This window comes from Ascidia mentula, chromosome 9 (assembly GCF_947561715.1).
Source record: "Ascidia mentula chromosome 9, kaAscMent1.1, whole genome shotgun sequence".
Classification (NCBI taxonomy): domain Eukaryota; kingdom Metazoa; phylum Chordata; class Ascidiacea; order Phlebobranchia; family Ascidiidae; genus Ascidia; species Ascidia mentula.
Genome location: NC_138574.1, coordinates 10,548,633 through 10,562,633, shown reverse-complemented (window position 1 = coordinate 10,562,633; position 14,001 = coordinate 10,548,633). Strand labels below are relative to the sequence as shown.

At 39.5% G+C, this 14,001-nt stretch overlaps 1 protein-coding gene across 1 annotated transcript in view; it reads right to left on the bottom strand.

Annotated features, from left to right (window-relative positions):
• Positions 1 to 14,001, bottom strand: part of LOC145914574 (uncharacterized) — a 45,464-nt gene that overhangs the window by 16,470 nt on the left and 14,993 nt on the right. Inside the window, exons 23-48 of the mRNA XM_083002398.1 lie at positions 13,534 to 13,807; positions 13,056 to 13,262; positions 12,341 to 12,577; positions 12,056 to 12,212; positions 11,704 to 11,839; positions 11,152 to 11,240; positions 10,733 to 10,974; positions 10,218 to 10,412; positions 9,837 to 10,014; positions 9,260 to 9,496; positions 8,356 to 8,543; positions 8,018 to 8,128; positions 7,499 to 7,624; positions 6,904 to 7,083; positions 6,643 to 6,832; positions 6,096 to 6,219; positions 5,483 to 5,609; positions 5,045 to 5,243; positions 4,587 to 4,725; positions 4,365 to 4,530; positions 4,021 to 4,117; positions 3,542 to 3,730; positions 2,995 to 3,351; positions 2,075 to 2,695; positions 1,155 to 1,775; positions 235 to 855 (exon numbers count right to left, since the gene is read on the bottom strand). Of these exons, the coding sequence (XP_082858524.1) occupies positions 235 to 855; positions 1,155 to 1,775; positions 2,075 to 2,695; positions 2,995 to 3,351; positions 3,542 to 3,730; positions 4,021 to 4,117; positions 4,365 to 4,530; positions 4,587 to 4,725; positions 5,045 to 5,243; positions 5,483 to 5,609; positions 6,096 to 6,219; positions 6,643 to 6,832; positions 6,904 to 7,083; positions 7,499 to 7,624; positions 8,018 to 8,128; positions 8,356 to 8,543; positions 9,260 to 9,496; positions 9,837 to 10,014; positions 10,218 to 10,412; positions 10,733 to 10,974; positions 11,152 to 11,240; positions 11,704 to 11,839; positions 12,056 to 12,212; positions 12,341 to 12,577; positions 13,056 to 13,262; positions 13,534 to 13,807 (6,008 nt within the window). The remainder of the gene's footprint in view (positions 1 to 234; positions 856 to 1,154; positions 1,776 to 2,074; positions 2,696 to 2,994; positions 3,352 to 3,541; positions 3,731 to 4,020; positions 4,118 to 4,364; positions 4,531 to 4,586; positions 4,726 to 5,044; positions 5,244 to 5,482; positions 5,610 to 6,095; positions 6,220 to 6,642; positions 6,833 to 6,903; positions 7,084 to 7,498; positions 7,625 to 8,017; positions 8,129 to 8,355; positions 8,544 to 9,259; positions 9,497 to 9,836; positions 10,015 to 10,217; positions 10,413 to 10,732; positions 10,975 to 11,151; positions 11,241 to 11,703; positions 11,840 to 12,055; positions 12,213 to 12,340; positions 12,578 to 13,055; positions 13,263 to 13,533; positions 13,808 to 14,001) is intronic.

Below are 14,001 nucleotides of genomic sequence, written 5' to 3'. Positions count from 1 at the left end.
TCGATTTTTGGTTAGGTTTGATGTTTGTTACAAAAATTTACTACTAACAACTGCAACATTCGTGCATAATTACAGCGTACTGCAAAAGCAGAGCCATATACGGTGTGATTTCTGTGAAAATTATTTAGGACGTTCTATTGACATATGAAATTTAGTCGTGTTCCATATCATATCGCGTTACTTATTGCCTGTAAATACTCGTTTTCAATGAAATGATTGTAAATAATAACTTACTGCATTTGTATTGTTGGCAACAACCCATGGAGGCGATTTCATTTGCAGTTTCGCCAACTTTACATGTTTCTTCAAATTCTTCCTTCGTTTGGCAGGTTTTACTCTGGTCGTATGTTGTGTTTAGCTTGTAGCACGATCCTATGTCAGTTGTCTCCATCTGATTGGTACAAATGACTGTTTTCGCGCATTTGTTCTCGTCGGAAATTTCCTCTATCTCATCAATTTTGATGTATCTTCCGCTTGGAAGTTTGCATGTGTCACAAATGCATTTATAGGATGGACAACAGTCATCTTTTTTCGTTACGTTTACTTTTGTTGCGTTCAATCCACAACTGGTTTCGTCAGCTTTGCACTCTTTGCACGTGCATTGGAACACGGGACAACAAGGGTCGATTGGATCTTTTCCGGCGGTAAGGTTTACTGATACCTTCATGTTAGGGTCTGTGCACTTATCGTTTGTGTCGTTGTATCCTGGACATTCTGATTTGAGTTTCTGCATGTCTGTACCACATTCGCAGCTGTATGATTTGTGACAGTGAGTTGAGTTTGGTTCGTGGGTTTGTAGTGTTTCCCCTGGCTTATCGCAAGATGGAGTCTCTGGTGCGTTTGTGTAGTTGCAACCTGTGAATACAAATTTGAAACGATTAATTAATTAATGCCCTGCTATCTATGTTTTGTGTTACTTTTCGATTTTTGGTTAGGTTTGAAGTTTGTTACAAAAATTTACTACTAACAACTGCAACATTCGTGCATAATTACAGCGTACTGCAAAAGCAGAGCCATATACGGTGTGATTTCTGTGAAAATTATTTAGGACGTACTATTGACATATGAAATTTAGTCGTGTTCCATATCATATCGCGTTACTTATTGCCTGTAAATACTCGGTTTCAATGAAATGATTGTAAATAATAACTTACTGCATTTGTATTGTTGGCAACAACCCATGGAGGCGATTTCATTTGCAGTTTCGCCAACTTTACATGTTTCTTCAAATTCTTCCTTCGTTTGGCAGGTTTTACTCTGGTCGTATGTTGTGTTCAGCTTGTAGCACGATCCCATGTCTGTTGTCTCCATCTGATTGGTACAAATGACTGTTTTCGCGCATTTGTTCTCGTCGGAAATTCCCTCTATCTCATCAATTTTGATGTATCTTCCGCTTGGAAGTTTGCATGTGTCACAAATGCATTTATAGGATGGACAACAGTCATCTTTTTTCGTTACGTTTACTTTTGTTTCGTTCAATCCACAACTGGTTTCGTCAGCTTTGCACTCTTTGCACGTGCATTGGAACACAGGACAACAAGGGTCGATTGGATCTTTTCCGGCGGTAAGGTTTACTGATACCTTCATGTTAGGGTCTGTGCACTTATCGTTTGTGTCGTTGTATCCTGGACATTCTGATTTGAGTTTCTGCATGTCTGTACCACATTCGCAGCTGTATGATTTGTGACAGTGAGTTGAGTTTGGTTCGTGGGTTTGTAGTGTTTCCCCTGGATTATCGCAAGAAGGAGTCTCTGGTGCGTTTGTGTAGTTGCAACCTGTGAATACAAATTTGAAACGATTAATTAATTAATGCCCTGCTAGCTATGTTTTGTGTTACTTTTCGATTTTTGGTTAGGTTTGATGTTTGTTACAAAAATTTACTACTAACAACTGCAACATTCGTGCATAATTACAGCGTACTGCAAAAGCAGAGCCATATACGGTGTGATTTCTGTGAAAATTATTTAGGACGTACTATTGACATATGAAATTTAGTCGTGTTCCATATCATATCGCGTTACTTATTGCCTGTAAATACTCGTTTTCAATGAAATGATTGTAAATAATAACTTACTGCATTTGTATTGTTGGCAACAACCCATGGAGGCGATTTCATTTGCAGTTTCGCCAACTTTACATGTTTCTTCAAATTCTTCCTTCGTTTGGCAGGTTTTACTCTGGTCGTATGTTGTGTTCAGCTTGTAGCACGATCCTATGTCAGTTGTCTCCATCTGATTGGTACAAATGACTGTTTTCGCGCATTTGTTCTCGTCGGAAATTTCCTCTATCTCATCAATTTTGATGTATCTTCCGCTTGGAAGTTTGCATGTGTCACAAATGCATTTATAGGATGGACAACAGTCATCTTTTTTCGTTACGTTTACTTTTGTTTCGTTCAATCCACAACTGGTTTCGTCAGCTTTGCACTCTTTGCACGTGCATTGGAACACGGGACAACAAGGGTCGATTGGATCTTTTCCGGCGGTAAGGTTTACTGATACCTTCATGTTAGGGTCTGTGCACTTATCGTTTGTGTCGTTGTATCCTGGACATTCTGATTTGAGTTTCTGCATGTCTGTACCACATTCGCAGCTGTATGATTTGTGACAGTGAGTTGAGTTTGGTTCGTGGGTTTGTAGTGTTTCCCCTGGCTTATCGCAAGAAGGAGTCTCTGGTGCGTTTGTGTAGTTGCAACCTGTGAATACAAATTTGAAACGATTAATTAATTAATGCCCTGCCAGCTATGTTTTGTGTTACTTTTCGATTTTTGGTTAGGTTTGATGTTTGTTACAAAAATTTACTACTAACAACTGCAACATTCGTGCATAATTACAGCGTACTGCAAAAGCAGAGCCATATACGGTGTGATTTCTGTGAAAATTATTTAGGACGTACTATTGACATATGAAATTTAGTCGTGTTCCATATCATATCGCGTTACTTATTGCCTGTAAATATTTGTTTTCACAGAAATGATTGTAAATAATAACTTACTGCATTTGTATTGTTGGCAACAATCCATGGAGGCGATTTCATTTGCAGTTTCGCCAACTTTACATGTTTCTTCAAATTCTTCCTTCGTTTGGCAGGTTTTACTCTGGTCGTATGTTGTGTTCAGCTTGTAGCACGATCCTATGTCAGTTGTCTCCGTCTGATTGGTACAAATGACTGTTTTCGCGCATTTGTTCTCGTCGGAAATTCCCTCTTTCTCATCAATTTTGATGTATCTTTCGCTTGGAAGTTTGCAGGCATCACAAACACATGTCCAATTGCTACAACACTCATTTCCCCCAGGGATTTTGTGCAGTCGTTGCCAGCTCATGCAAGTCGGTTTTTCTTCACATCCGCAACCTGTGCAGAAAGTCGTCTTTGCTTTTGTTAACTGCATTTGTGGTTAAGCCTTTAAAGTTTTATACATTTGAATATAGACACATAGCTAACGCAAAATTGTTGAATAATATTGAAATAAACTTTAGGTTGAAAACACACGTGTTGGTTTGATTAACACCTCGTAATCTCGCTTATCCTTTCCTGTACGTACATTCTTTTTTGATGCATTTCGTGGATCCAGCGTTTGGCCTGACATATCCATCCTTGCAAACACATCCAGATACGAGGGCGTTGTTAGGGCAATCGCCCAAATATCTTTGGTAGTTCTCACATGTTTGGTCCACCTGGCACACGCTAACGCATGTTTTGTACTCTGTGCCCTCGATTGTGCATTCCTCGACTGCCGCGAGATAAATAGTGTAAAAATGACAATACAAACATGTCTGTATTCATTAAAAATCGAACGCTCTATTTAAATTAGCAATGCATTGCAATAGTAGTAATTAACGTTTGCTGTCGGTTGTCTTAAAATGTTTTTTTCTTGAGAAATAACTTTAGCAGTAAACAATAGACAAAGAACGTACGCAGCTGCGCTATTTTGAAGCTAGTTTGATGACCACGATTAGTGCTGAAAGAAGGCACCACAATGGTCTACTACACCATGATAACTGTTGGACTGAAGTTTCGTACCTGGGCAATCTGATTGTTTTCGCCAATCGACACAGATTCCATTTGCAAGGCAAATGTCGGCGAAGCTCGACACAGCGCTTGAGTTGCACACAGAACACTGCAAAATGGACATTGGTTTATACACGGCAAGTTATATACAACCAGCGCGCGACAACTGCTGTTTGTTTGAACGATTGACATAAAATATGTTTCATCAACTCTTGCATGCGGTTGTCAAGAAAGGCATGATTTTGCGTAAATTTGGCTTGCGTAATTGTCTAACTAAATATTTGCCAGATGCCATAGATAACAAACGACAATCGTTGTATGCCCAAGTGTTCCTATGTAGATATACTACAACTAACCCGTTTGGTTTTGTTGACGTCGTACACGCAAGCTTTTTGGTATTCGTTGGCATCGGCCATATGCTCGCATTTCTGTAACTCGGTTTGGTTGAAGACGTTGCAGATATCGGCAGAACACGACTCGTTGGAGCATCGCTGCGGCAACGGCAGTCCCTCCTTTTCCAGCCTATTGTGAAGAGATATTTGCTTGGCGTTGTCGGCTAACAACGCTTGAAAACTTACTCTTCGCAGGTCTTGCACGAGTCGCAGACTTCACAGTCTTTACCAGGGACCTTCCAGTCGTAACCAAAATCGTTTATATTGTCAATAACGGTATTGTTCCTTATTTCAAAATCGTCTTCTTTTCTGTTAGAGCAAGTACCTGTTGAATGGGTACCTCGGTTAACGAACAGTGTAATCAGATTTCAATAGTTGACTAAAACACATGATCAATTTCGTGTACTCAATAGCAAAATACTGAAATGGATTTTAAATAGGTTATCAATTGACATAAAGCTGCAGGTTGGACTGTAGGAAAAAATATTATGCCATGTATTATTTTTGAAGGAAAACGGATATATATATGCGATACGGATTGTTAACACAAGTTTTTAAATAAACGATGACTCTTATCCTGTGTTGTCAAAATCAAGCATAGCAATATTGCCTGCATATTTCTGTAAAAACAAACAGCAAGTTACCACACAATCCAACAGTTCTGTTGAAGAGAGTCGATGGGTCCATGTTAATCAATGCAGACGGATATGAGTACTTATTCGCGCTGTAGAGGAGCCACAGGTTAATTTCGGGTATGACAACCTCTATCCTATTAGCGAAAATATCAATCAAGATTCCCCCGTCTTGCCAAGGCAGATTGATGGCTTCATTGTTTACCCAAACCTGAAACACAAATGACTCCGTGAAAGCGAGAACCTCCAATTTGGTTTGACAAACAAAATAAAAGATTTTTTTTCAGAAATGATATTACGAAATTTGGCTTAATATTTGTGAAAGCTTTGTGTTTGTGTGTAAATACGGTCAACATATAGTAGGGGTATCTGCTATATCAAGAGGAAGAAAGACCATGATTTAAAGTATGTTCTAATGGTAACTAAAACTTTGATAGAGCAAAAGCCTACGGAGTTCTCAATAAGTGCGTCTTCCTTCCGATAAAGTTCAACCAGGTTTTCCTCCCATTTGACGAAAATCTTTTTGATGCACGTGAGTGGGATTCCGTTATTTTCATAAGCGCACACTGTGTTTTCGCTGCAAAAAATGTTAATGTGAAATGACAAGGTGAACTGGAAGTGAGCAATTTGAACCATAAAATAAGCAAAGTGGAGCCAATAATATGAATTGTGTAAGCTGCAGACAGATGGCCACTGTTTCGACCTAAAAGGTCTCATCAGTGCATCTGGTGTGGCTTTCAGACGACTTTGCTGACCAACAGTGTGTAGGCTACTATATATGGAACATGGAAGCTGTTGTGCATTTATAATTAACATATAGACACATAAGGCTTGGACAGAACATTGTCAGTCACAAGTCAAAGCCACGTTTGTACCGGAACAGGAGTATACTTACATGACCAAAATTTGACCCTACTGTAAATTCATGAACCATTTTAATGCTGTTGAACAGTTTGATCAGATATATAAGTTTCTGAAAACCCACAGAAAAATCAGAAGTTAAGCTATAGGACCTAAATCAAGTACCACATCAAATTGGAATGACAACAAACGCAGACAATACCTGTAAATGTGAAGTCGATCTGTATCCCTGTAAGTAACCAGTGTGTAAAAGCAGTCTCCCATGAAGGTATATACCTGTCCGTCGAATGTATTGTAATGTGGATCACCAAACGCTGTACAAATACCTGGCAATACACAATGGCTTTCAGTGCTTTGCGATGTAATCTTTCGCAATACGACGTATTAATGTCTCCGTTTTATGATAGAAAGTTGCACGAACGAAAGGTTTACTTGGCAGAATGACAAGTTTATAAAAATATATTAGCAAATATAGTCATATACAAAATATATTAGTAAAATAAAAACGTCAAACGTAGAAATTGTTTTTTTGGGGGGTTGTCTACAAACAGCATAGATAGTTATTAAGGCCAAATATTTTAATTTTTAAACGTTGTTTTTCAGTTTCAGGCAATAGTTTGATAAGTGAGCCTTACCTTATACTGGCTTAGCGCTACTTAATTGAATAGTGTTTTTTTTTCACCACAGCTTAGCTTGTAACTTAAGTACGGAAATATGTGAAAGAAAAGCTTTATCATCACGGAACTTACATCGACATTGGTAGTTAGGGCAGCACGGGTCGTCAGTTTCCACCTTGTTTCGCTGCATGCCGTTCACACATGTAGGTTTTATTTGACCCTCGCAAACAGGCGGAATCTCCTCTATGTGACAATCTTGGTTACAAGCATCACACACACATCTTTTCTTCAAGCAGTTTCCAACTGTCCAAGTCTCGTCGTGCTGAAAGATTTTGGTGCGTAAATACGAATTAGGGTACTAGCTATGCACATAAAGAGGCAATTATTAATTACCCCATGTAGGCCCATAGTGTCGTAGCAACCTTTTACGCAGCACGTGGATTCACAGCAGTCATTGCTTTCATTTGCATTGTGGATGCGGACTTGATCGCTGTTGCAATCAGGGTTAGAGCAGTTCTCACGGAGATCTGTGCTATTGATAATCACCGGACAAGGTGGTGCAGCAATGCATTTCTATTACAGAGGGTCAGTGTTATGGATGCTTCTGCTTTTGTACATTTTACATTAGAAAATGCAGAGCGTGAATAAGAAATAGTCCGATGGCTTGTAGAAAAGTGTATGATGGACTAGATGGAACTCAACCAACATTTGTTAAATTACTCAACTGCAAATTTGTTTTTCATTTACAACATATGGAATTAGCTAAGTGATAATGAACATTTGTGTGGATGTGGGCATAAACTCCCGATTTAACAGATACTGCAAACCACCTTTCAATTGGTATCTAACATATCACAAACATTTCCAAACACTGCATTGTTAATCCTCTAATTGTTAAATACCGTTAAACTTAAATGATCTTGCACGGAAAAACAAAAAATGTAACACTTGCATGGAAAAGCTTGCCGACCTTTTTCGAAACTTATACCTGTAAACGGCAAAAATCCTTGGGGTCATTCCACGAATCGCCAATTTCGTGTGGTTCACCATTTCCATCTTCGCATCTGACACACTTGCATATCTTCTTGTCGCAGCATTCGTTAAGCTTGCCGTCCTGTCATGAATTTATCGATTAATTCGCAAGTCGTCACAGAGGCACAACGTTTTCTTCGCGATATTATCTCTTTGTGGAAAATGCCATGCTGTGTTTTGGCGGTTACATGAACAAGAATCAGATAAACTTGGGAACATGTCATTAAGACAACAGGAATCATCCTGTTCTGTTTGATGGTACCGAAGGATCTGTCTTTTATTCTATTTGAAAAAGTACAAAAACTGACGATAGCGTTTGGGTAAAATTAATATTTTTGGTGACAGATGAACGTGTGTTTAAAGTTGTCCATTGCTTGAAAATGCAATTTTCTCAGTTTTGCCCACAAAGTGCGCAAAATTACAAATTATTGGCTTTTTAAAGTGTAAGGAAGAAAATAACTACGAGGTTCTCTACCGAAACGAGATCATCCGCGACATTGCAGCTTGGTTGGAATTCTTGGCACTTTGTATCGTTGCACGTACAGTTGTAGGAAGAACAACATGCGCCTTCGGGCATCCAAGGGATCTGAGAAAACGAAACTGTGGGAAACTGCAACGCATCAGAGCGGTTTGCACAATTCGCCATCACATATTCAAACAATGATCGAGATTTTTAACTCTGATGTTTCACCTAGTTTAACTCGAAAGGCAACTAACTATATAGCCAGTCTACATACCGTTGTTGCGTGATGACTTTACAGTTGTTCCAAAATCTCATAACTTACCAATGTTCGCATGCAAGGGTAAACTAACCTTATCCTGGTAATCTTTGCAAGTTGTATTGTCTTCCTCGCAAGTAATAGAAACACATTGGTACTGTGGACAACAAGTGTTGTCCTCGCATCTGGTATCGTTTTCTCCAATAACGTCACCTGGGGTCGTTTTCAATTCCTCACATGCGCTGCATGTGGTCGCGAGAGGGCAGTTGGCAGTGTTGCAAACTAGCATTGTAAATATATTGGTGAAGAAAAACCTAATCGAAATTCGTGGCCAGGATATCTGGGTTCGAATCCCGGGTTGGCAAAAAATTCCGTTGTGGAATATATTCACTTTTAGCAAATGCTGTTTGTTGCTCCGTTTCTGTTCCATTTTTGCCCAGGCTTACACCAAGTAATGAATAAGCCGTTTGCAATGACTGTGTAATTTACAGTAGCGACTAGTTTAAAAAAGTGTCGTGTGAACAACATTCACAAATCCAAGTTTAAAAAAGCATAACACAGTTTGAAAAGACCAATGCCAGGTTACCCTAACATCCAAAAACGAATCATTAAAGTGTCATGCATAAACCTTGGCAACGGATACGAAGTAGGGTAGGGTATACGTCGCTTAGTATACAATATTACTATGTTTACATAACATGGCGTAGTTTAGCTGGTAGACTAGCAGGCACACAGATTTTCACTTTGTGGTACCTTTCGGTCAATCGTCGATATGTTGAGTACCAAACTAGATAGCTGGTCTACCAGCTGGCCCTGTGCCACAGTCACCAGCTGCCCTGATAAGACCTTACAGGTCGAAACAGTGTGTACACCTATCTGCAGCTCTCATTAACTATTATGGCTCTTTTGCGCATATAATATGACGCATTTTTTTTGTTAAATGCAAATTTGTTGAGCGAATACACAATGCTGCCTTTAATTGAAATTACGAGACTTACCGCATTCGCTAGACGTCGTACAACCGCAGTTTTCTTCACTGGTAGAAGCACAACCATCCGCCGGACATAGGGTTTCATTCACACAGTGGTTGTTTATCATTTCGTCTTGTTCGGGGCACACGCACGAGGCTTTCTTGCATACCAACTCTCCATCGGTAAAGTTCTCCACATATTTGTAATGGGGGAAAGTGCATTCCAAAGCATCGGCTATTTCGGGATCGTGTTCGTAGTTGCAAACTGCAAACAGAGTTTTCGGGGTGATGAAAAACGGACAAATTAACAACAATGCCAGAGAATAGCAAACACGGAAACCGGTATTTTGTAGATTGAATAACGACCAAAACGTCGATCTAATTTTGCCAGAAGAGCTTTTATGTTAGTTATCTTCCTCCAAATATTCAAGAAATATGTTAAACTTGATTTTGCGCAAAAACAAAAGAAAATCCGATGAAGCTAACCTCCAGGAAAAACCAAACATTTTAATTGATAATAAATTAAAACTTCACTATCATATTCAGCATGATAAAGCCTTATTTCCTCGACTACGTTACGGTTCTTTCTTAACCACACAACTTACCACACGTTTTAACATCGCAGCAACCGTCTCCACTACGACCATTTGTTGTCAGTGTGGAAAAGTCTTGACAAGTTGGTTCAGGACAAGGGACTATTCGGGTCGTGACGTCATAGCACCCATTGTCATTACTAGCACAGGTGAAAATAGTGCAGTTTTCTGTCCACGTTGTATTTGGGTCCTGCGTCATTGACAATAACCTTAAGTCTGCCGGATTTAATTTCAGGAGAGACTAACTGAATATACTTGCCGTAAGGGTGTAAGGCAGTTAGCACGTGACACATATATATCAGATTTCCTAAGGCTGTTAAACGGCTTTATAACAGTCTGCACATTCTCGTCAACTGACAAGAACAATTCCTTAATACAACCACTTCTTCTAACCTTGATTTGGTTGTTATGGTAACAGCCAATACATTTGCACTCGTATGTATCACAGCAGGAGTCTGAACTGTTCGTCACTAACTGCTCGTTGGGCTTGCACGTGGGTGCTGGTTCGCAGTGGGAATCGTTGCACTTGGGCGGCACGCAACTGCAGCAGTTGACCTGAATCTCGTAGTCGTCACAAAGTCTAGCGTCCTGTGAAACAAATATATACATAGAAAGAACCTCTTTTTTGATGCTGTACGTTGGCCACCATTACGACGAAGGCTAAGTTTCATGGTATAAGTAATTTTCTGATTGCGGAATTTGAATGTCTGTGAGGCGGGTATTTGCTTGACTTTATATGTCAGCACATATAAGGTTGTTGTTGCAAAATCGCATTAGTAGTTGCATAATAACAAGAATCCATTTCTTGTAAGCCTAGATTTTGCAAGAAAGCAAAAGTATAACGTTTTTTATTTAGGTTTTTGCAGGGGATGAAATGAATGTACACTGCGTTACATTATCCAACGTACCGAATTGTGACAAACCAGACCGTTTTCAAAGTCACAGGTCACATTGTCTTGAAGGGCCGCGTCGTGGTTTAACTTTCTGCGGCAGTTCACATTCCTGGCATAGTAAGGGCATTCTTTGCCCAGATTTTCCACCGCCGTCATCGCGCTCTCTACTTCAACCGACTTAAGTATAAATGGTTTGCTGTTGTCTTGCCATTCTGAGAATCCACAGACTAATTGCTCGTCCGCCTTGTCACATGTTGCTGTAATTAAAAGTAGTACGAACAGCTTTAAGCTTGCAACTTAACCCCAACGGCAGCAATAATATTTGTAGGCCTAAAATAATGCCCTAGTTTATACGATATCTAGCATGACTGAGAAGAAAAACTCTGGACTCCAATGCTATTATTTGTAATTTTTTTTAGGAATTAAACACTTACGGGGTACGGGCGGCGTTAATTCGCATACGCATTTGTCTGCAGGAACACACGCCTTCTTACTACGATCGTACAAGTAGTTTGGAGCACATCTGCACAAACGTAAAACGTAATTAGAAACAAACTAAGATATTAAGAGTTCAGCACAAAATCCTATCTGCTATTAAAAAATCTGATACATGTTAGTCCCATATTATGCACAAAAAACGAATGGAATGAATAAAAAGTGATAAAAATATGATATATGTCTACAGCCAGTTTCAAGTTCGGTTTTCTACCACAAAACACATGTTTTGTTCAGGCATATATTTATACTGGTTGACACAAAATCAGTGGACTTTAGATACAATTTTGTACAACTCAACTCAAAAAATAAATATAGGCTACTTCAAAAATGCTGGGACAGGAACACTTTTTGATTGAAAAATTGAACAATATGTTGTTATCTCGACCGACATGAATGCTGTTTAGCCTGGCAGCATGATAAACAGGGACAAACTAACTGTATATGTCGATGATATGTTTAACATCTCTCCAAAATACCAGTTTACTTACTCTGGCTCGCAACCTTCTGTGCACCCATCCAAGCAGATGTTTATGTCGGAGCAGCAATATTTAGTGCACACTGTACATGGGTTGTACTTCCACGTACACTCGCTTTCCTTGGTGTTAAACGATTCGCACATCATTGCTGTACAAAAATGTAATGTGCATCATACGCAATAATGAAGCAAAGAAATGTGGCTCTTTTTCTGTTTTAAGTGTTTGACCATGATACTGTAAAAAGTAATATACGTGGTGCTATATTGTCTGTAACAAGATGAAAACGTGGTTGATTTCCCTCAATTCCTCGGCAGACGGACTTTTCAGCGAGTAGGTAAATTTGAAAAAAGTTGGCAACACTCACGACAAACTGAGGCGCTTCTCCACCGTACGGCGATTCCTTGTCTACCGCATTCCATCGCATACTCCGACACACTTGTACAGAAACACTCACAATTGCCGCCAGTGTCACACGAGCATGTTTCGTTGGTGCATTGGTGGTAGAAGAAGTCAGCATTGATCTGGAATTAAGGGATGCACTTTACATTTTTAAATCGAGCAAAAAATTTGCAGAAATAATTTTATTTTCGCATCTCCAACTATCATCCAGATCACATTGAAGACAAAATTGCTACTGAATTCGTCATACCTTGGCACGGCACTCTAAAAATGCGTCCTCGTAAAGGATGTTGCATTTCGTCTTGGCCCAGGCCAGCTTGGAACCACAGTCTTTTGGCTCTGAAGGCTGGACGTCAAGACACTGCTCTGTGACTTTCCAACTATTGCCAAATTCAACGGCGGACGTTGTGACGTCATTAGTAAGCATTGTAAAGTCGTTTGATGCGTCGCCGTCCAAGTGGCCGCAAAGTCCGCAGGCAGGCGTCATCTGTTCACGACGCACATGTTTAAGATATTTATATGGAGCTCACTGCTATGGTGTAGCCCATGCATTCATATGTTGCCGAAAAAGCGAAACAAATTTCGTTCAAATATTATCGTTCCCTGATTTATCCCAACACTACAAATAGGATTTATTTTAAACAAAGTGGAGCCAATAACATGAATTGTGTATAAGCTGCACGCAGATGGCGGAAGTGGAAGTCTTTGCTTGGACGTTTCGTCAGCAAAGTCGTCTGATAGTCACACCAGCTGCACTGATGAGACCACTAAGGTCGAAACAGGGGCCATCTGTCTGCAGCTTATACACAATAGGATTTATTTTGTTAGAATGGTGTGTTAAATATCTTAAAACCGAAAATACTGTATCGCAGTGGGCGCACCCTTTTAGTGAACAAGTTAGTGGTCACAACCAAACAAGGTATATGCTGAAAAAATCAAGACTGCAATTAGCGGGACGCCATTACCTGCATTTCTTTTGTGAAACGGACGTAGGCTGTTGCTTTCTTATCCCATATCACCCGACCAACCACCTTGTTATTCAACTTAAACACGGCTACTCGTAAATCGTCAAGATCAAAAACTGACATAAAGGCATAGTAAAAGACGCCGGCACGCCCATCAATTGACGTTGTGTGTTCGCTTGCGGTCTTGCTGAACGTAACTTCTTGGAACTGAAATATATGCAAAATTTCTTAAGATTTTTTTGGTGCGTTATTATAGCTACAGAAATTGGCAAAGAAGATATTTTAAGGCCTATGTCCATATAGATCGCAGGTTAAAAAATTATGCTGTACCTCTACGATATCTATGAGATTTTACATGCAAATGTAGACTAGAGCTGTGTATGGCGCACAAATAATTATATGTCAAAATGTCCAGGCAAATAGGAGTCATTTTTTATTTTAGTAGCAGCTAACAGTGATGTATAGCTGCAAAACGTACCCCAAAAATAATATGCAATGTGGTTTCACAAATAGCGTTGTTGGAACCCTGGCAGTCACGAGTTTTCATCGTAATACGGTACAGGTAGTTGGAAGATGATGTGGCGGGGATTGCGGATGATGCGCAGTCGTCTGACGCCAGGAGGTACTCACAGGTTCCACGGAAATTATATCGCTTGCCGTCAAATGTCCTGAATGACTTTCCAGCAAACATGCTGCATTCGTCTTGACAGTTGTTCTCGTTAATTGACCAGGTCTGGTTGCTCGTACAAGTCCTTTAGTAAGATAATAGAGCCATAAATCGTATTTTTTAATATATAAAAGTAAAACCATGATTTTATTATGTCAACAAAAATAAACAGCTTCCTTAAAATGCCATTAGATAAACGATATTATCCAATTGTTATACTTCTAATTTATTTGTTAACAAACTGACCATATTAGGATTATTGAATCATTTCGGGTCAGA